General features: G+C 33.0%; 1 protein-coding gene across 1 annotated transcript in view; it reads left to right on the forward strand.

The window, feature by feature from the left end:
* Positions 1-8,900, forward strand: part of LOC145293266 (ras-related GTP-binding protein A-like) — a 48,364-nt gene extending 39,464 nt beyond the window's left edge. The window contains exons 7-8 of the mRNA XM_080139861.1: positions 2,152-2,359; positions 8,412-8,900. Of these exons, the coding sequence (XP_079995987.1) occupies positions 2,152-2,359; positions 8,412-8,512 (309 nt within the window). The 3' untranslated portion in view covers positions 8,513-8,900. The remainder of the gene's footprint in view (positions 1-2,151; positions 2,360-8,411) is intronic.
* The last annotated feature ends 15,593 nt before the right edge of the window (positions 8,901-24,493 follow it).

Here is a 24,493-nt window from a genome sequence, read left to right on the forward strand (position 1 = left end):
GAAGCAAACGAACAACAGATGTTGTTTTGAAAGAAACAGCTTACCTTATATATACCTTGTATATAATGATATTTATCAGCTGTTTTCATTTGTGAAGGAATCCATTTCGAATAAAGTTAGTGTTGGTTGTCAAGAGAGAAAACGCACCTTTCTAGGGCCTTCGTCATCTTAGTTATTTTTACTTTTATAGAATGGTGTTTATCGTTTTTTTTGTGGGTGTATTTCATTGCATTTCTTAATTTATTCACTCATGAACAATTATATATATATATATATATATATATATAATTGTTCACAAGTGAAAGTCAGTTCCAACTCTCGCATATCGGTTAAAAATAGGTATCTACACTAAAAATTGTGGGAGACAATCCTTATGATTAGAAAGCTCAGGTCAGCTTGCATCCTGTTTGCGAATTCCGGTTTCAAAATATTCGTCTGCTTACCTATTTCATGGCCGCCTTGTCTTTAAGTCTGATATTAAAAACCACTGCTGCTATTCAAAGCATACAAAAGGTCAACAATATTTTTTTGTTTCAACTTATTGTAACATGTTTTCCTTACAAATAAATGTAATTTAACCCCATTAAGTTGAAAAAAAACCAAACCTGATTTAAATATAAATATACAATATATAACTATAACCATATTTACTGCTTTTAGTAGTGCTCCTGTAGATTCTGACAATGTTTTTCAGGCCTTACTTAAAAATATTTTCTCTTCAAGGATGGCGGGAGGTTTTAGTAATGCTTTTAGTGAGGCTTAATTAGTGCTTGCAGTTGTGCTCTGGAGGCTTCCTGAGTTTTATTTTTTTCACTCATCACTTAAAAAAAAATGTTTTCTCAAGACAATAAAAAACAATATAATCTCCAAATCAGTTTTTATTTTGAATATTTTTCATCTTAGCCTTTAACGGCCAACAGGTAGACTAGTTTTAATTAAAAATAAAAATCAGTTTTTATTTTGAATATTTTTCATCTTAGCCTTTAACGGCCAACAGGTAGACTAGTTTTAATTAAAAATAAAAATCAGTTTTTATTTTGAATATTTTTCATCTTAGCCTTTAAGGGCCAACAGGTAGACTAGTTTTAATTAAAAATAAAAATCAGTTTTCTCATATTTTGCCGATCTGCCATTCATTATTACTTGGTTAAATAACAGACGGACTTATCTCCCCTTACATTACAAGATTTTCACTCTTATTAATTGCAGATCAGTAAAACTGATTTATATTTTTAATTAAAATTTTACTTAATAATTTTCACTAATTTTTGGTGTAAATACTTATTTGTGTAAGTAAATGAAACAGTTTTCTTAATTTATTTTAGAACTACGATTTTCACCTGTGCCCAACAATGTATAAACAATATTTACTCATAAATCATCAATTCTGAAATCATTTAAAAATAAAGGTTAATGAAATAGATGGCCAATTTAATGATGGAGATTATTAGGAGAGGATTTAAAATGAATGGAATGAATAAAATTTGATGACTTATGGAGATGATTTATAAGTGCTAATTGACATTAGACTTGAAGATGATCGTGTTGTCATCCTTGGGAAAACAAGTGAAGCATGCATGGTCTCCTGTGAATGCGCAGTAAAAAAAAAATGATTAAGTCCAGCATTTCCCCCCCCCCTTTTTAGCCTTTAACATTTAGCCCCAAAAGTCCCCAGGGGATGTTAAATCCTGGTGAAAATGAACGAACGGTGCAGTTTTAGGCCTTAATATATGTACATTTGAGTTCTGCACCATGCAAAAAAAGAGATGGCCATCATTTGTCTGCCCCCCCCCACCTTTAGCCCCAGAAAGTCCCTAAGGCTTTAACATATTTAAATTTGAGTTCAGCACCATGCAAAACTGCTAAATAGACATACACAGAAAATTTTGGACAAATATGGTAAAATAGTCCCAAAAATTGAGTGTTTTTATTACCCTAAAGGAGCCTCTGGGGCACACTCAAGAGTTATCACGAAGTATAGACAAACAAAATTATATAGAAATCAGTAAGTTACAACTTCTCAAAGTTTTATAAAAATCCAAGGCATCAATTTTTTTTTTTTTTTTAATAAGCACAAAAGTGTCAATTTTAGCCATTTTAACCCGAAAGGCACCCCTACTTTTAATGTTTTTCCTTCTCACTCCATCGCAGGTGATCTCGTATTGGCAGAGGAAGCCACACCGTGACGTTCATCGTTTTGAGAAGATCAGTAACATCATAAAACAATTCAAGCTCAGCTGCACGAAAGTGGCTGCATCGTTCCAGAGCATGGAAGTGCGCAACTCTCATTTTGCTGCCTTTGTTGATGCCTTCACGTCTAACACTTATGTTATGGTCATTATGTCGGACTCTTCCATCAGTGAGTACTTTCAAATGGCTCCTAACCTGTCTCTCATATTTTTTTCTGTCTCTCATGTTTTTTTCTGTCTCTCATGTTTTTTCTGTCTCTCTCATGTTTTTTCTGTCTCTCTCATGTTTTTTCTGTCTCTCTCATGTTTTTTCTGTCTCTCTCATGTTTTCTATCTCTCATGTTTTCTCTCTCTCATGTTTTCTCTCTCTCATGTTTTCTCTCTCTCATGTTTTCTCTCTCTCTCATATGTTTTCTCTCTCTCTCTCATATGTTTTCTCTCTCTCTCATATGTTTTCTCTCTCTCTCTCTCATATGTTCTCTCTCTCTCTCATATGTTTTCTCTCTCTCTCTCTCATATGTTTTATCTCACTCTCTCATGTTTTATCTCTCCCTCTCTCATGTTTTTTCTGTCTCATGTTTTTTCTGTCTCTCTCATGGATGGGAGTCATGACATGCAGGTTGGGAACCTCCCTCTGAAAAAAACAAAAAGAAAGAAAATTCTATATGATGGAAAGAAAATAGCATACACCAAAACTCTTGTAAATCAATCAAGTAGTTGAATTTTTTAATAAAAACAAATTCTATGACTTAAATGAGGAGTGATTATCTAACCATGCCATCTTGAAAACAGTCTGAAGAAACAAGGGAGCTAACTACAAATACTTCAAACTTTTGTGAAATTTTTTTTTAAAATAGTACGGTAGAATTTTGGAAAGACAACATTCTTCAAAATACAACTTTTGTGATATATTTTATTCCTAAAAAAAAACTAAAATTCGTCATTAGTTAACACCCCTTAAAATATTTTTACAAATAGTTCAAAATCAGTTTTAATCATCGTAATAATAAAAAATTATCATTAATCACTTAACAATGATTTTTTTTTTTTTTTTTTAACATAAATCTACATCAATTTACATGATTTTTGGTGTACAATATTTTTTTCTATCAGGAGTAACTACATCATAAATATTTTTCTTTACTTTTGTTTTTCACATAGCTGGAGGAAGCTATGAACAAGACCCCAAACAAATGTGTTTGCTATTGGCCAATCACATTTCTGGACATGAAAGACGTAATTCTATTTACTTGCTTCCCCATGAGGATAAAATTAGACTTAAGGTCGATTTGTTATTTTATTTATTTTTTTTTTATGTGTGAAGAAATTCCCCCCCCCCCATGATAATATAGTATACACAACGAAGAAAGATCAAGCAAAATAACGAGATAATATTTTCAATGCAATATTTTATGATGTGGAAAACTGTTTGGTACAATTGCACTTTAGTTAACTGGAAGTGTTTTTTTGTTTTCATTTTATGAAGAGGTTTACTAGTTGTAAAGGAAGACAATCCAAAATTACTAATTGTTTTCTGGTAAAACTTTTTCAGTAATTCAAAACTAGTCCATGGAAATAATAATATCACAATCGAAAACACTCAATAACGAACTATTGAATTAAATTAAAATTTAGCAACAATATTGCAACATAAATTAAGTTGAAAACTAGCAGGGTTGGGGGCAGTCTTGCCTGGACGTAAAATAGGCTTAAATATTTTTTAATTCATGTAGATTCCATATTTGTTATTACAAAGCCAATTCTCTATTACATATTATATTGTACCTAATATATAGTACTAATTTCAGAATTAAAAAAAGCAAAACATTTGGATGCCATCTGCTAGAATTGAAACCAAAACATTTAGTGCTCCAGCCAAGTTCCCTACTATTTGAGCTATCGGCAGATAGATAAGATTTTAGATTAAACCACTTGTGCATGCACAAAAGTAACAGAAATATGTCAGCAAGTTGAAAAGCAAAATGTTCATTTCAACTTGCTGACATATTTCTGTACACGTAATTCATCCATCCAAACAAAGATTTTACTCCTTATAAACCATCCTTGGTGTATGATTATTGTTTCCTGCTAATTTTAGTGTTATGTGACCAGTAGTTAAAGCGTTTATCAGTTAAATATTTTCACACACACATACATCTATTGTTTACAAATAAAATGTAACATCCTATCAAAATAAAAATTTTTGTTTATAGTCAGCTAATGTACTATCTAATTTCCTGGGTGTGGAAGTGGTGACGAGGCAAATCAGTTCATTTACTTTTATTTGTCTTCAGTTTTTCTATTGTGAAGTGGGACAGGGTTTGGAGCTTAGTTAACAAAGTGTGACCTATTAGATTGGAGACTCTTCTTTGGACCCTGTCTAAGAGGGAGAGGCTAGTGATAGATACAAAAACCCAGATGTGGCAGCAATACTCCATGCATGGGCGAATGGTGCCCTTGTAGAGGTATAGAATACTGTCAGGTGTGAGTAGTCTTCTAACTCGATAGAGGGAACCCACCTTCTTTGCAGCAGCCTTTGCAATATCCTCAAGGTACTTGTTCCAGTTCATATTGCCCATGAATGTTAGGCCAAGAAGTTTGAAGCAAGAATTCTCGGGTAGTGTTATTTGTCATGGATATTGGTGTTTGGAGAGGTGTCTTGTAATTGCTAAAGGAGACCAGCTTAGTCTTACTAGCATCAAATATTACCATCCTTTTGCGGCCCCATTCCTCTACAGTCTGGAAGTCATTTTCTAATGATTCTGCCATTTTCTTAGATTTATGTACATCTGTTCTTCCCTCATGCATGTTATAGAGCGTTGTATCATCAGCAAATATACCCATCTCGGACACAATATAATCGGAAATCGTTAATGAATATCAGCAATAATAATGGTCCAAGGATAGACCCCTGAGACACTCCCGCATTAATGTTATGCTGCTTGGATGTACGTCCATCAATAAAAACCTGGATGGTCCTATTGTCTAAGAAGGATCTAATTATATTTAGTATACGTCCAGTTATACTGTACGATTTAATTTTCATTATCAGTACTTCATACTAAACTTTGTCAAAGGCGTTGGATATATCAAGGGCTACAACCCTGGCTTTGCCAGCCTTATCCAGTGCATGGTATATGCATTCAGAGATGACTGTTAAAATATCCGAAGTAGAATGACTGCCTAAATCCATACTGTTTGTCAGAATGAAGATTTGCTTTTGCGAGGTAGTGGACTAGTGCTTGATTAATTAAGGTCCCAAAGATTTTAGCAAAAAGGAGAAGAAGACTGATAGTGCGATGAGTCTTTTCATCAGAATTCTTGTACACTGGTACCACAGAGGCTATCTTCCGGCTATTAGGAAGCAAGATTCAGCAAAGCATTTATTGTAGAGCTTGGAAAGTATAGGGCTAGCTCAGCGGAGCATTTCTTAATTAGTATAGCAGGGATGAGATAAGGCCCACACGCCTTGGAGGTGTCTAAGTTTTTTATGATATCACGGGCATAAGAAGGTATGATTTTTACATCATCTAGTGTAGTTTCAGTACACATAGGGAAATTTGGGAGGGAGTTGTTTATTGGCTTTAAGGTGGAGTTGGAGGCAAATTGCTGGGTAAGCAGTTCTGCTTTCTCGGTTGTGTACATCCGACCTGGTTGTTGGATGGTTGGGAAATTACTGATTGCCCTTTATTCACTACACTATTACAAATTTTCCAGAAATCATGAGTTTCTATCTTTTGTGATTCTATGTGTTCCCTAGTTATTTCAGCATGCTTTCTTTTCGCTATTCTCTCTTACAATGATTCTAGTATCTACGAATTTTTGCCTTGTCACCCCTCCCCCCCACTCTCTCACCTTCACCCGCCTGTAGCGGACGATCGTCGACCTCCGAACCCTTCTACTGCCGGTGATAATTCTTGGCCGTCTAAGTTACGGGTATGAGGTGGTGACTGAATTATCGGTGGATCGTCTAGTTATACGTCCTGGACCTAGTTTGTTGTGTACCCTCTTAACGACGAACGTCATCGAAAGAGGGCTGTGGATTTGTGGTGTAGTTTAAAGAAAAACAGGACAAACGATTATACACACCATAATATATTCAAATGAAACAGTAGAGTTCTTATCACTCTTTCAGAGCTTTGAAGGAAGCGATGTGTTAGCGTTCTACAAACAATGTCGAAGGCGTCAGCTTTCAAACTTATTGAGTGTTGGTCTCTGGGGGTCTGGGTGGACGCGCATGTCTCAAAAGCTCCTCGGCTCTATGCATCTATCTTTTCATCTGAGAGTCTGTCGCTCTGGCATTCTCGGCTTCTTCACCCCTGCCTCTTCCCGGCAGTCTCTCTCTCTCTTCTTCACCCCTGCCCTTCCCGGCAGTCTGTCTGTTTTATCTCTCTAACTTGGATATATATAACAGCCTTCAAGTTTGACCTCTGAATCCGACGCAGATATGATTTCACTGACAGATATATATTCAATTGTCAATTCATGAGTTGATTTCGTCATTCCTAAAAATAACACAATCGCTTCCCTCAAATATCCGATTGAGTTTGAAACAAACAGTTATTAATCTTCAACATACACATAGTTCTCAGGTTCTTGAATAAACAACTTGAAACCAAGTGGTTTCGTCTTACTTTCTAACAGGGGGACATAAAAATGGGGACAACTTTCTATAATTCAAATATACTAAATTTGTACTGAAGTTGATTCATAGCAACAACATTTTCTTTTTTTTTTTTATATTGTTTTACAGAGTATATATCTAAAACAGTTACACATAGTTGTCACCCCCTTACTTCGTTATAGCCTATTTGTATTTTACTTATGACCTACAAACCAGTGGAATGCATGCTGTTAGCTGACTGTAACCAAATTTTTAACAACGCGCAAATAAAATATAACACTCAGTTTAGAAATGGATGGAATGTAACTATTTTCATTTTTTTTTTTCATTTTTGAAAAAAATACATTCTTTTAATTAAACAAAAAAAGAATTGTCAGCCATTTTTTGAACTTTTTTTTTTTTTTTTCACTTGTGACATTAACAGTTTCTTTAAGAATTAAAATTTATGTTAGAATTTCGGAAACCTAGCTTTTTCTATTTATTGGGGAAAAAATTCTTTAATAAAACAAAATAAAACTTTTAGAAAACATTTATTTTAGATTGTATTCTCTTTTTACTAGTAAACTTCTTCTGAAAACAAAAACATACTTCCGGTTAACTAAATTGCATTCGTACAAATTTTTTTTCTTAAAAAGGAAATCAACTTATTTAGCATTGAGTAACTTATAATCAGACAAAAGAAAAAAAAAACGGAATAGAAAACAAGTATTTTGTTTGTTTTTAGCGTGATTGTTTCCGTTATCAAAATTCACCATGTATAAAAAGAAGACAAATAAAAATTTCAGCAAAATTGAAATTATGATACAAATTCTCAGTTTTACCCATTTATTTTTTATTTTTTCTGTCCACTACACTACAGTGAAAAGGATTTGTGGGTTCTTGTCCAGAATTATTCCTATATTAAAAAAAAAAAAAAAAATCTTTATTCATGAAATAAAATTTTATATCTATTCCAAGAGTGACTGTGTTGTCCACAATTTTTGAAAATAATGCTCAAGAAACAAGGGAGATAAGTCAATTCATACTTACTAGATTTATAATTCCCAGTAATCTCTTTTCTTTATAAAAATAAAAGTATGTGATTAGTTCGCATGATTTTTGGAATATGATATTTTCGTTTTGTCACGGGTACATATTTTTCTTTATTTTTGTTTGTTTTAATATGGGAACTTCTGGATAAGAACCGATTTGTGTGATGTGTCATCTTTTTAGAAAAAAAATGTGATTGTGGACAGGACTATTTATTACACATCAAGAGTTAAATTTTCATTTTTTCTTGAGTCACAATCAAATTTTAATAAAAAATAACATCAGATTGTGACAAAGGAGATTTTCTTAACTTTGTTGTATAATTCCACACACACACACATTAGATATATATATATATATATATATATATATATATATATATATATATATATATTCTCTTTTTTTTTCTTTTTTGCAAATAAAATTTTTTTAATAAGAATTCAGATTTTAAAAAAATTTTATAGTTGAAAATCAAAATTATATTTTTTGATATGATTAAAAAAATGTTATCTTATGATTTTTTTTTTTTTTTTCAATCATTATTTAAGTCAATATTTGTTCATTTTCAGCCTCTGCAGCGACACTTCTAAACATAAAAAATGCCAGACAACATTTTGAACGTTTGGAAAAAGAAGAACTCTCTCGAACACCTTCGATGGTGACACGGTAGACATCTTAGTCTACTCTCACTCCTCACCCTCTGCTCTTTCACTTATACCCTTCCTATTGGTTCTTCTTTTCTCTTTCTCCTACTCCCTTCTCTTTCTCCCACTCCCTTCTCTTTCTCCTTTTCCCACTCCCACTCTTTCTCGACTTTTCTTCTTTCCCTCCAACTCATTCTCCTGTCCAAAATGCTGTTATCTCAGCCAAGCATGTTTAAAAACATCTTTACATGCAAACAACAACCAAACTCGATAATCAATGAATCCTTCTCTTTGAAGGCCACAAAGACTTATTGTAAAAAGAACTTGATTTTTTTTTTACTCCAATAAGAAAGTTTTGTTTGTAAAAAGTCTTAAAAACTGTAAAATATTAAAAAAATAAAATGAAAAAAAAAATCTGCTTTTTTTTAAATGTTTATTTTTCAATAAAAAAATTTATTTTTAAATGATAAAAAATTATTTGTAAATGAAAAAAATTATTTGTAAATGATAAAAAAATTTACTTGTAAATGATAAAAAATGCTTATGGATTAACCTCTCAACAATTGATGAATTAGATTTTCTGCAAAATCTTGGTCATTTTTGTTCGAAATAAGTTTATTATATTCATCTTAGAATAATTTTTACTTAAGTGTTTATATCATAACTAAGTTTACTAAAATCTGATTAGTTAATAATGTCTATTAACCTTTCTCCAGGAAAACATAACAAGAAATTGGAAAAGAAATGGGCAGTTCTTTGTTTATCCATAAATTACTTTTGTCAACAATTTAGTGTAGTCAGTATTTTTATGCCTTTGTTCATCACACAAGTCTAAATCTTGCAAGAAAATAATCTCCATCAGAACAGTTTATGAAAACCTCATAAAACTAGCTGCTTGTCCAGAATTCCTCCTTTTTGGTCTCCCAACAAAGGAGGGATTTGACCTAATAATTCACTTCCGTTCGTTTGCTCGTACTTTTCTCAATAACTACGCCTTGGATTTTTTTGAAATTTTGCATGAACATTAGTCATAGTGAAAGTAAATTTTCCACTCGTAAAGGGGAACTCTGCATGCTCGGTTTGTATGAAAAAAAAAATCTGTATGATGTATGTACCTGTAATGGGGAAAAAAATGTATTTAAAAAAATCACATAAATTTATCAAGTAGTTTTATTTTTATGAAGAAAATTATTTCTAAGAGAATTTAAGTTTTTCTAATGCCTCCTTCCCATGTTAAGAATCGCTTTCTAAAATAAAACAGGGGTAAATTGTTTGGTGTTATTTCCCTTGTTTTCAATATAGTATCATGACCACAAAATTTTTATCTTATTTAAAAATAAAACTACTTGGTTAATTTACATGATTTTTGATGGATGATATTTTCATTTCGTCATATATAGAGGGGATTCTGGACCAACACCAGAATTTCTACAGGCTTCCTCGTTTTAATTTTTGTGTTGCTTCAATAGTTACACCTTCATAAAACTCTGAAGATCTTCCTGAGTGACTTTTATGTTCTCAGTTGAAATCTATGTTCACAGTTTTGAAAAACAATCCTGCGAACTGTCAATTAACTTACAGCATGTTGGCTATGATTTGCAGAAATGCTTATGACATGTTTCTGCAGTGTTTTTGGCTTTTTTAAACTCTTAACATCTTGATGAAAAATTTTCTATACCTACAGTTGCAGGAGCTGCTCGAAGCACCCTATCCTGCCTTGATAGTTCAAAACCAGCTTTGAAGCCTGGTATGTGATGCCCTTTTCAGCTCTTCCTCGCAGAAAAGACATGGCGAGCCTGTCTCTGCTCTATCATTATTTTCCTGGCAATTTCTCATCTGAGCTCCAATCTATGGACCTCCTTGCCAAACTTTCACAAAAAAACACTTGTTTAGCTACAACCACTATCAACAATTTCCCTCCATTTTCTATCTGTACCTAAATCTTAATGTGGATTCCATGAACAAAGCCTCTTTCCTAGAACTACCCACCTGTGGAACTCTGTTCCGCTAGCCTGCTTTCCAACTAACTACAATATGGCAGTCTTTGAGTTCAATGTAAGAAAGTTCTTGCTGAACTTTACCCTTAAATAATCAAATTATAACTAATTCCTACTACTCAGGATTTTTTTTTTTTTTTTACACAGTGATCACCACTTATCAAGGCCCGGAAGCCGCTAAGGGTTATTGCAAGTACATTACGTTAGTGTGGAGATTTGATGAAGTGTTACAACACTGTTGTCTCAATAACTACGATACACTCATTAACCTTATTCTTGAGTGGCCATTGGGCCTTGATAAGTGGTGACGGTACTTGTACAGTTTAATCAAGACATGAAAATATTGAAAAATAGTTATATTGTATGAATCTGTTATGTAATGAAGTTCTCCCCCCCAAAAAATTCACTTAATTTGATCAAGTAGTTTATATATATATATATATATATATATATATATATATATATATATATATATATATTTTTTTTTAACAGTGAAAAAACATTTATGATATCAATCAAAAGGTAGCCATGTTTCGATTTTTAGGAAGAAAAGGTATTATTTAAGATGGGGAGGGGAGTGTCGACGCTTTAGACGGAGTTATCTCCCTGTGTCGTGTTCTAAAAATCCAATCTAACGAAATAAAGTTAAAAAAAACTTAACATAGCATAAGAATCATGATTTAACCGCCAAATTGTACTTTCAAGTCACCTTTCAAAAAGAAAACAAACTATTTTTTACTCTTATGGCTTGTCATACCAATTGCTCTTCAAAATACAGGTCTATGCATGGTACAGCAGTTACACACTAATTTCTATCGTGATTAAATTTTTCATGATTAAAATTTGATGATTAAAAAATTTATTTATTGCATATAAAAAAATTCTAGCAAAAAGGATTAAATATATATTTTTTTTAAACTAAGTAACCTTTTCTTTTCTTGATAAAAGCCTGCATGTAAATAGACATAAAGGTATTTGAAGTTAGTTCGAAAGGAATTATTTTGAAGACCAATTGGTATGACAAGCCATAAGAGTAAAAAAAATTTTTTTTTGAAAGGTGACTTGAAAGTACAATTTGGCGGTTAAATAATGATTCTTCTAAAAATAATTCCTTTCAAATTAACTTCAAATAAGGCTTTTATCAAGAAAAGAAAAGGTTACTTAGTTTTAAAAAAATATATTTAATCCTTACTGCTAGAATTTTTTTATATGCAATAAATTTTTTAATCATGAAAAATTTAATCACGATAGAAATTAGTGTGCAACTGACGGACGAACATAAACAGACCTCTCATTTTTGCTTAAAAACAATTTTTAATGTTTCTGCTGATGTTAGGTTAGTGCAAAAATAATGTTGTTTTTTGACATATATGTATATGTGATAAAAAAAAAGTTATTTTTGCATCAACCTAATAAAAACTATCCATAAATATATTCATCATAGTTACTTACTTTCTTATGCAGATACAATATGGCATAGTTTTTGTTTTTACATCAAGTTTCACAACTATTTTCTGTCATAGTACCTATAAAATGGTAAAAGCTAGGTTGAGATAACACATCTCTAGTATAAACTAGTGTTTATGCTGCCTTGAATTTTCAAGAGATTGTTACAAAACTTGTCAGTATGACAAGAAAGACTTTACTCATTAATGTTATTTGCACTAAAAATAATATTGACTCCAAAATAAGCATTTGAGCCGTTGTTAAAATTTGACATTTTGTAATAAGTTCCAATACTTGTCCAGAATTTTCCCTATATTAAACAAAAAAATTAAGAAAAATCTATGTACTTATAATCAAAACAAAAATATATTTAAAAAATCACATAAATTGATCTGGTAGTTTTATTTTTATATAAGAAAATCATATTTTATAAGTAATTGAAGAGTGACTGTCTCATCCACCATTTTGAAAAAAAAATGTCAAGAAACAAAGAGAAATAATTCCAGAATAATTAATACTTACTAGGTTTATGTTGTAATGTGTACAAATTCCCATTAATCACTTAAAATTTTTTTTTTATAAAAATGAAAGTACTTGATCAACTTACATGATTTTTTGGAATATGATATTTTTGTTTGTCATGAATGCATATATCATATAGAGATTTGTTCTTATTTTTGGATTTTAATATAGATGTAACAGATTGGGACCTTACGATAAGAATCGAATACATTAGCTAATTTAGCTATGCAGTTTTCACAGCTAAGTAAGGAATGTTTAGAAAGCCAGATTTTGAAAACCGATAGTAAATATTGAAGAAAGAAATTTGAAAATAATAAATAATAACATTGACCTCAGATGGCGCAATCAGGTTTTAGGGACAAATATTTAATTATACAGGCTGGCCCACTTAAAAGTAACCCGGAAAATGTAGTAGAGTGAAGGAACATTCTTTTATTGTTTAAATTATGTGTAGTGTTATAAAAGATGCTGGAAGTTCTCCCCGTTGACATCTATGCATTTGTGGATACGTTTAACAGCATTTGCAAATACTGTCTGTTGATTCTCTGGTGATTCTCCTGATAACGTTGGTAATGTTCTCCTTTATTTGGTCTTGATTGTGAGGATTATTTGCATAAACTTTTTGTTTTAAAGTCCCCCAAAGATAAAAATCACATGACATGTCTGGGGAACGTAGTGGCCATAACCCTTTGCTTATTGTTTTCTTTTCTGTAAACATGTCATGAATTTGTGTCGGTGATCTGTGAGATGTGTGGCATGTAGCGCCATCTTGTTGGATAAAAAATTGCATTTTGATAAAAATTGGATAAAAAATTGCATTTTGTCTTGTGGTGTCAGTTGGTTGTTAAGAGAAAGATTTGAGAGATCTGGCTACGTTTAAGTGGGTCACCCTGTATTAGGTTAACGACCAAATTGAAAAAAGGAGTTTTGTGTTAATTACCAAGTTATCCACTTAGGGAATAGCATTGGTTTTCTTATATGGTTGGGAAGCTAAAAGGATGTTTATGGCCCAAGTTGTAAAAAAACTAACAAAGAAAACTTAGCATTGCGACGCTGATCTCCATATAAACATGGGATTGAACTATTGTTAAAGCCATTGTTAAAGTTAACAGGAAGTTGTGTCTAGTATAACTTAATGATACATCGAAATTGGAAATATCTTTATTACAGAGTTTCAAGATGAGTGCCAACTGCTGGAGAACAAAAGGAACAGCTGAACTCAAGTATGTCTTGATCTGTGCACTCTACAGACTTATGTTTATTCGTCCTGTTATTGAATTGTTTGTTGTATAAGTAGACGTCTGATACACTCGCACCCACACTGATATATTGAACGAGTATAAACAATTATATACACCGAAAGATGATGAAGTATGTACAGTTATACCATTAGTTTATACATCTATGATGATGAACAAACGATATTGAGGACCGTATAACTTGTTATTTAGTCTTGCAATAACAATGAATACCTGGCTTTGCCCGGGTGTAAAATATGCTTAAATATGGTATTTTAATTCATCTGGATTTCGCATATATTATTACAGCCATGATTTAAAAAGAAATAAAAATATTTGGGTGCCATCAGCTGGAATAGAATCTGAAACTAGCATTCAAAGCTGGTGATGTTACCTCTGTACCAACGTGACACGCATATGAACTGATTAAAACTTAAAAATAAACTAAGATGAATATTTTGACCCATTTTTTGACCCCTTAAAAAGTATTTTAACCGGCTAAAGACCCCTAAAAGAACGGTCCATAAAAAATCCAATCATTTGAGGCCCCTAGCACCACTCTGCGACTTTTATTCGGAGGAGGTAGTTTGAAAATATGGAGACAGACAGACATACAGCCGTTTATATATTTGATTTAAAGATATGCATATACACTACCAGAACAATGCCACGTATAATCTATTTATCTATAAAAGGAACTTGGTATGTGTTTATGCATGTGTGAGATTTTTCCCTATGGACTCAGAAACAGGTGAACCGAATTTAAAAACCTTTTACACGAAGGTATTTGATGTGTTTGTGAGTGTTATAATGTAGGCTTTGTATCGGAATGCATCTGATAAGTATAAAAAAAATCAATGATCGAAAAAAAATCTGATCAAAGAAGGAAGTCATATTTTGACCAAAGTTTATTCTGAGACAACCTAACATCACAAGTGCATTTTAGAAGTTTTATCACTGCGCAAGTAAAAGGGCCTGATGTATATAATCAACAGTAGTTTTGACTGATAAGGCAGAGGTGTGTTTGTAATGAACGTTTCTGTTTAGAGCACAATTGAACCATAATATTTAACTTTAAAACTTTAATTCAAATCATGACATAAAATAATTTTATAAAATCAACCGCAGGTTTCTTACACTACAATGTGGACTGTCACTGTGGGGAGGCATGTGAAGCTTCCTCCCTATGCACTATGATGGGTCCTTGACTAGAGTAAGCAGTCAATTGATTTCATTGAAAAATGGGCAATTCCACCAATTTCAATGGGGACAAAAGTGTGGAGCATTCGTTGATCCTTGTTCAATGTCAGGCAACGTCGAGTCTCCCTGCTAGTACATATACATGTAAAGACACTGGTATATGACAATATAACATGTCGTTTGTAATACGATAAAGTGTTTGTATGGCTATGTAACATAGGGGAAATTCTGGACCAAAACTAAAATTCTTTTTCTAAAATAAAATAAAACATGAAAAAAAGTTGTCTAACCATTAAGAAAATGATACATTAACATTAATATTAATATCCGGATTTAAATCTCATGAAGAATGGCAAGAGTTATCTCCCTTGTATAAGGAACTTTAAAAACCGTATTTAAACAATGGATTATAATTTCATGCATTGCCAGGTGAACCCGGAGAGCAAACGTTTTTGTTTATTCTGTCCATGCGCAGCTGGTGAAATATGAAGAAAACTGATTTTGTTATAATTAGGTCTTATAGAATTTTTTAAGTTAAAATTATCAATTTTAAATTAAAGTTATCAATTTTACATAGGCGTGTTACGTTTTGGGGTTGAAACAATTTTCATTGGTTGAAAATATTTTTTGTTAACTCGTTCCTGTTAAAACTTCCTTGTTTTGAAGGTTAGGAGGAAAACGAATTCCAAAGAAGCGGAGAAAGAAAGTGTTCCAATTAGAGCCATTTGCTTTTTAGGGTTTGTAGGAATCACTTTGCCGTTGCGAGTAAGTCGCCACAATGTCCCTTGCATTCAAGTCAACCAATATTATGGGAAAACTTTTGTCAATGTCGTTTTGGGTAATAAGAAAATGTTGAGGTTTGAAGAAGAAATTCCTTGAACAGGACAACAATACAACTTTTGGTTATTCATTTATTTTTTTCTCTAATAAATGCTGACTAAAGTAAGATATTCTGATACAGCATAACTGTTTGACTGTCATGCTGCTAGTGATTTCCACATATATGTGGCACGAACATTACAACTGTTCTGTTAAGCATTTATGACTTTTGAAATTGTTTAGAACTTTGTGCATGATCCAATATTCATATTCATGTCTAAGATGGTTTAAGACTTGGGAGATGATTGAAGGAGTTAAGAGATTCCTATCTATTTGATTAAATAAATTGGCAAAAAATAAAACAAGTATGCTCCAGTTCCAATGAAAGGAAAGGATGGTAAAATTTTACATAGAAGAGAAGAGAATATGTTATATCAGGGTTTCCCAAACTTTTTCCAGGATGGCGCCACCTTGGCTTCTCAAATAGACTACTAGCGCCTCCTACCCCTTAAACACATGTAAGCTGTTTTTCAAAGTGAAAACAGTGATATTACAAAAAAAAAAAAATTATATGTATTTAAAAACAATGATATAGAACACAAGCTTGACTTTGTTGGCTTGTAAACATTTTATTTAATCTTGACAATAACTCTTAATAATCACATCAAACATTTCTTTTTTCAAATGGAAAATAACATTAAACACAAACTTTGCTGCAAGTCTTCATTTGTGGGATGAAATGTAAATGTTTGTGTTATGTTGATTAGTAATTGTCTGTAGTTTTGAGATGAGGTGTTTTCATTGATTGAGATTGTCGGACTGACTTCCTCATCTTGGTTGTTATCGTCACAACGTTGCAGCCGTTTTGCCCTCCGGCCTTTATCAGGTGTTTTATATCGAACTGGGGAACTGGAGTCCTAGTGACATATGGCCGAGTGGTCCTAGACGTTGTATCAAAAGTTTACAGTTACCCAAAGGTGCTGAGTTCAATCCTGAATGAAGGCAGTGAAAAAAGTAACATTCAAAACAGAGAATCAGCAACTATGTCTCAAAGCCTAGCTGGAGTCTGAACACGGTACCCCCGTAATAAAAAGGGTTGGGTTCGAGACTCCTAACAAACGGTTCCCCAGTTTGATACAAAACACCTGCCGGAGGGCAAAACGGCCGAAACGTTGTGACAATAACAACCAAGATGAGGAAGTCAGTCCGACAATCTCAATCAATCATGTTGATTAATCGGACTATTATTCTTATCTTGGATGTTATTAGCACAACGTTTCGGTTGCTGCAACCTGCGACCTTCTTCAGGTGTTGAAAACATGCTTCTTTTTCTTTACTAAGGAAAAGAGGGTTGGCTCTGCATTACAAGAATGCAGACCGTGGGTTTGAACGTGGGTTCATAGATCATAAAGAAGGTTCAATCTTCATGGGTCACTAAGATATTTTTTAAAGACGTTCCTATGACTCAATTTTCGGTTGGTTGGTTGTTTTTGTTTTATGGCATATCAACCCTTTTCAGGTTATTTAATGCCAGTGATTTTGAAGAAAATTTTTTAATAGAGTATATTTGTTTTTTTAAGTCTGTTTTAATTTAACCCATAGTTAGGACTCTAACAGGTACTACTAGTCCGGGTCAGAGTGGACCTGGGAGCAATAGCAATTAAAGGGTGGCTTCACACTCCCCAAAGCTCGCAAGCTGGGGCCTCACCATCGGATATAGTTTAAGGTCATACCCAGGACCTCAATTTTTCGGGATATCTACACTAATTGTTTTTTCAAAAATAATAATTAATCTAAGTGAACACATTTAGTCTTCACAATTACTTTAATTTACACATGCAATTTTTTTTGAAATTGAAAACAACAATAGCAATTAAAGGGTGGCTTCACACTCCCCAAAGCTAGCAAACACAAAATTTGTTTTTCCAAAAAATGTTTTATAAACCATTTTGTCTTCATGGTTACTCTCAAAAACCATAGAGGAGCATTTTTTCTCAAATTGAAAACAACAATACTAAACACAAAATTTGTTTTACCAAAAAATGTTTTATAAACCATTTTGTCTTCACGGTTACTTTCAAAAACCATAGAGGAGCATTTTTTCTCAAATTGAAAACAACAATATTAAACACAAAAATATTTTCAAATTAAATAAATCATTTTGAAGTTCACTGAATCACTGTGCACGTAAAATTTGTGTAATGATTATATATAGATATAAATGCACGCATCTATATATAGGAAGTGAAAACTGATATTACAAAAAAATATATATGTATTTAAAAACAATGATATAGTACACAAGCTTGGCTTTGTTAGCTTGTAAACATTTTATTTAATCTTGACAATAACTCTTAATAATCACACCAAACATTTCTTTTTTCGAATGGAAAATAATATTAAACACAAACTTTATTAAAAAAAAAAAAAAATAATAATCTACTTCACACTTTTTGTCTTCACTAAATTACTTTAATTTACACACACAATTTTTTTGAAATTGAAAACAACAATATTAAACACACAATTTCTTTTTTCAAAAAAAATTTTATAAACCATTTTATTTTGTCTTCACAAATACTTTCAATAAACACTGGAGCATATTTTTTCTCATTGAAGGCAACAAATATTAAACACAAAAAATATTTTTCAAATCAAATAAATCATTTTGAAGTCCACTGAATCCACGCGCACATAATATTTGTGTAATGATTATATATAGCTGTAAACACGCATATATATATATATATATATGAAGTGAAAACAATAATATTACAAAAAAAAATGTGTTTAAAAACAATCTCATAGTGCACAAGAAGAATCACTTTACGATTTCACTTATAATATATTATATTATAATATATCATATTATATTATATTATAATATATTATAATATAATACAACCATAACTATGATGAGGATCTTCAATGTTTTGGTCAAAATTGGAAACATTTTCAAATACAATTTGACTAGCTGCAGTTGGCACATCCTGCATAGATGATTGCGAAAGCTTGAAACATTTGCGTATCCAGGTATAGTTTAGGTATTTCGGAGGGTGTCAATACATCGTTTATTCACGACTACCACTGCCGCTTATTAGCGTAAATGTTAGGAACCTTGACTGTCGTACAGGCGGTCGGGTTTCAATCCTGGCTTGAGGTGCCTGTCTAACCGCACTGATGAGCTGTGAAACAGCGAAGCAGTACTGTATGTGAATGACTAATATATATATATATATATATATATATATAGAAAGAGAGAGAGGATTAATCCAAGACTAAAACTGATTTTGAAGTATAAGCTGTGTAAATCAAAAAAGGAAACCAGTTTGAGCACTTGCATTGATAAATGGCATTGAATTTTCAATAATATAATTGCCTTATTACATATAGTTGTACGTAAACATGATCTCTAAATGTTTAGATAAAAAACATCAACTATCAATATCAAACACAGACATAAACAAAAGAAAACATAAAAAGTAGACATCCAAACAAAGCACATATAAACAAAAGACATCTAAATAAAAGACATCTAAACAAGACATATAAATAAAAGACATATAAAAACAGAAAACATATCAAGAAAAGAAAATATATAAAAAGAAGACATAGGAGCTGCTAGAAGCAGCTTATCCTGCCTTGACAGAGTTCAAAATAGACTTTGTAGCTTAGTGGCGGATGCCTTTTTCTCTTCCCTGCAACCTCTTTCCCACAGAAGAGACGTTGCGAGCCTGTCTCTGCTTTATCGTTATTTTCATGGCAAATGCTCATCTGAGCTTCAATCTATGGTCCCCCTTCGCCAAACTTTTATGAAAAACACTCGTCTAGCCAAAACCATTATGTATAATTTTCCACACTCTTTATCTGTGCCTAAACCTAAAGGTAGATTCCATGAACAAAGTTTCTTTCTTAGAACTGTACGCCTGTGGAACTCTCTTCCGTTTCCCTGCTTTCCAGCTGACTACAATATGGTTATCTTCAAGTCCAACATAAACAAGTTCTTGATGAACCGTCCCCCTAAGTAATCCAATCTACAAAATTCCAACTACTAATGTTAACTACGCTATAATCACATTGACTAATGTATAACCATTAACCCTTATCCTGAATGGCCTCCGGCCCTTGGTAAGTGGTGACTCCTACGTAAAAAAAATACGAGGGTGCGCAATAAGTAATGCCCCTGACCCACTTCCAATTGTTTGATCTAGCTGAAATTTTTCATGTGCAATGATTTATATCTCTACGAGTTATGTGGCAAACTACAGCTCTGAACTAATTGTGGTTTCTGTTTTACAAGTGTTTGAACTGAGTCAGGTGTGAAATGGAGCTTGTTGAATGTCGAGCAGGGATCCAGTTTTTGTATTTGAAAGGATGCACACCACAGGAAACTTTTGATGAAATGAAAGAAAATTATGGTGATAATGCCCCATCATATGACCTTGTAAAACGCTTGCATCGTGAATTCAAACATGGCCGGAAGTGTGTGGAAACACCTCTCAGACCTGTCGCCCCCCTTCTACCATTGATGAGGCATCTGTCCATGAAGTTGAGGCGGCCATTTTGGAAGATCGGCGCATTGCTATTTGCCAAATAGCCTAAGATATCAAGATTAGTACCGGGTCTGTGGAAACTATCATTCATGACCATTTGCATATGCATAAGATGTCTGCCAGATGGATTCCCAGGTTGCTCACACCATTCCAGAAGTGAGAACGCATTGAGTGTTTGAGGATGAATTTGGAGGAGATGTGCCAAGAAGAGGAATCAAAGTTTTTTAAAAAACTGATTACACAGGATGAAACCTGGGTCCATCACTATGATCCAGAGATCAAAACCCAGTCAATGCAGTGGAAGCACTTGGACTCACCACTTCCAAAGAAGGCAAGAGTGCAGCCCTCCGCTGGCAAGGTCATGCTCACAGTCTTCTGTGACCAGGACGGAGTAGTGATGACAGATTTCCTGGCAAAGGGTACCACAATTACAGGAGCCTAGGGGCTAGATCAGCAAAGGTACCCTCCTCCTGCAGGACAATGCTCCGGTCCACAACTCGCATGTCGCCAGATCAGAAGCACGGGCGTGTGGTTATGAAACCCTCTCCATCCTCCCTACTCTTCTGACCTTGCACCCTCTGACTTTCACCGCTTCCTAGCCATGAAAATGTTTTTGAAAGGAAAGCGTTTCCCAGATGATACAGCCTTGATTTCTGAAGTCATGTAATGGTTGGAAGACCAACCTGGGGTATTCTACAAAAATGGTCTCCAGAGCTGCATCAAACGATGGGAGAAATGCATAGCTCTGGGTGGTTATTATGTAGAAAAAGACTAATAACTGTGCCAAGTTTCATAACTTTACTGATAGGGGAAGTGGGTCAGGGGCATTACTTATTGCACGCCTCTCGTATAAACAAATGAAGACATACAAAAAAGAAGATGTATAAAAAAGACACAAAATGAAAACAAAAAAAAGGACATAAACACAATAAAACATACAAAACATATTAAAAAAACCTGCATAAAAGAAGTCATATGAAAAACAAAGATATATAAACAAAAACATATAAACAAAAGTATGAAAAATATAAAAAACAGAAGACATCTAGAAATAAAAAACAGACATATAAACAAAGAAGGCATGAACTGCAACCATACTAAATACACAAAAAAGACATATAAACAGAAGACAACATAATAAAGAAAAGAAAACATATAAAAAGAAAGAATATAAAAGACGTATTAACAAAAGAAAATATTAAAAGAAAGCATATAAAAAGAAAACATGAAAAAAGCATATAAACAAAAGACAACATTAAAAGAAAGCATAAAAAGAAAGCATATAAAAGACATATCAAAAAAAGAAAACATATAAAAAGGAAGAATGAAAAAGACATAAACAAAATAGAACATATACAAAGAAAGAATATAAAAAAGAAAGCCTATAAAAAGAATTCATATAAAAAGACATATTAACAAGGAAACATATGAAAAGAAAGCATATAAAAGACATATTAACAAAAGAAAATATTAAAAGACATATAACCAAAAGACTACATAAAAGAAACTTATATAAAAACATATTAACAAAAGAATACATAAAAAGAAAGCATATAAAAGTCATATTAACAAAAAAAAAAACATAAAAAGCACATAAAGACATATTAAGAAAACATAAAAAGAATGGATATAAAAAGATATATTAACAAAAGAAAACATGAAAAAAATGTACATAGAAAAAACATAAAAAGAAAGCATATAACAGACATATTAAAAGAAGAAAACGTATAAAAAGAAAGCATATAAAAAAGAAAACAAAAAGAAAACATAAAAAGACATTAACAAAAGAAAATAAATAAAAAGAAAGCATATTAAAAGACATATTAACAAAAGTAAACATAAAAAAGAAACAAAAGAAAACATGAAAAAAGCATATTAACAAAAAAAAAACAACATACACAATGGAGTTTACAAATATTTCCACTGGATTATCTGTAAAAAGTTGAATATCGAATACAGCAAGTCCTCTGAACGTATACAAGAAAAAAAACAGTGTCAATTATTTATTTACCATTCATTATGATTATGCAATTCCTACAGCTTCATACATAGAAAACAGAAGTTTAAATCTAACTTAGTTACATGGAACAAGAAGGGAAAAGAAGGAACATCAGTAGAAATTCTTTGCCTAACGTTCACAGGAAACATGAGTTGGAACAATTACATTGAAAGCATTGCTACGGCCGCTGCTGAGAAGGCAGGCTCTCTCTACCATGCTAGAAAACTACTTACATCTGAAAGTATCCTGTACCTATATAAGGCCACCATTCACCCATGTATGGAGTATTGCTGTCAAATTTGGGCTGGTGCATCTGCTACTAGTCTCTCGCTCCTAGATAAGGTTCAAAATAGAGTCGCCAACCTAATAGGTCCGGAATGTCATCCAAGCTTCAGCCTCTGTTCCATCGACGTAATGTAGCATCCCGCTGCCTGTTCTACAAGTACTTTAACGGTGAATGTTCCGACGAACTCCAAGCACTTGTACCCCCTCGACGTAAACACCCCGAGAAGCAGTAAAATCCCACCTCTTCACAGTATAGATCCCTTGATGTAAGAGAACCTTCTACTCCGGTAATTTCTTCCCCAGAACTGCTAGACTTTGGAATGCCATTCCAGGTTCCTGCTTCTCCAACTGTACTGACATGCAGAAGTTCAAGTGTAACGTGAACCGACATCTTGCTGCCCAACTCCCCACCTATTAATCCTGTAGCATGTGTCCCTAATAGTAGCCCCCTACATCAAAGTGGCAATGTGCCTTGTTTGGGGTGAAAATGTAATTAAAAAAAAATGTACAAAATGTATAATGATTTTTTAAAATTTTGACCCCTTACAAACTATTTTAACCGACCAAAGACTCCTAAAAGAACTGTCCATAAAAAATCCAATCATTTGAGGTGACTTTTAGTTTCTGATGAGATAGACTTTTAAAATATGGAGACAGACAAACTCATATCCATTTATATATTAGATTTACTACACAGTCGGCAAAAAGAAAGCCCGCACTTGTAGTTTTTTTCAAAAACTGCAAATTTAAGCTAAATTTAATGTAACTGTTTAAACAACCTATTGCTCCTTTGACTCGCCTTTTATTCCTCTATAATTTTATTTGTTTATTTTTAATTGAAATATTCACAAAAACAAAACTTTTGGTTATAGTCCCTATTTACTATGCCTCCCCACGGGACAGACTTAGACACCAGGGTCGTTTTTTAACGTGGAGAAAAGGTACAAAAATAAAAATTGTCTCAGTCGTGAAGGATTTCTCCTCCACCGAAAGAGAACAAGAAATAGAAGTGCAGCATCTGAAGAACAGATACTACACTTTGATCTTGTCCCGAAGGCCAAATGTCTGTTTTTTTTGTGACTTCCGGTTTCTGTTATCCATTTGACTGAATAATTAGACATGATCAACCTAATAAGAAAGCCATTCTTAACACAGTGAAAGGGGAAATCTTTCATGTTAATTGAGAGGAAGATAATCATTGATCAAAAGGGACCATATCTTGCTTGTCAGCGTTATCTCATCCGTGGAGCAGGAACCAGAAATCAGCAGGAGCAGACAATTCTGACTACAACCAAACTGTTTTTTTCATCAAGACCTGGGTGTTGTCACATGACATCATAATGGACATGGCATTAACTTGCATAAAACACTAATAGTAATGAAACACTATTAATATTATTTTTTTTTTTTAAAACAACATTTCAACCATTATTCTGTTTAGTGATGAAAGTGTTCCGGAATTTCAGATTTTAGCAAAATGGTAATGTCAAAACATTGTTAATTCACTACCCACATAGCAGAAGCCGAATAGCGTAATGGTTAGAGATGCCGACTGTCGTTTGAGTGGTCGAGTTTCAATCCTTGCTTGAGGTAGTTGATTGTTTAACCGCACTGATGAGTTGTGATACAGCGAAACAGTATTGTACGTAGATGACTTTATCTCCATATATAATATTTTGGTTGCAGAAATTTTCCTCTACACCAAAGTACTGTAGGTTTTCAACAAAAAGATGGCACATATAAATTCAATACATCTACCCTGATAGCGACTATCTCATGTAGCTTACGACCACCATTTCTGTCATATTCACTCGTGATAATAAAATACTACATTACATCTGACGAGCAACACCATCACAATCGCCACATCTACAGAGAAAGAAGTTCCTTATTTTCTCTCTCAATATTTAGTGCTCTCACTGCTACCAGTTGATGCTGGGACAAATTC

This window comes from Euprymna scolopes, chromosome 14, assembly GCF_053919585.1.
Source record: "Euprymna scolopes isolate OS-2025 chromosome 14, ASM5391958v1, whole genome shotgun sequence".
NCBI classification, from domain to species: Eukaryota; Metazoa; Mollusca; class Cephalopoda; order Sepiida; family Sepiolidae; genus Euprymna; species Euprymna scolopes.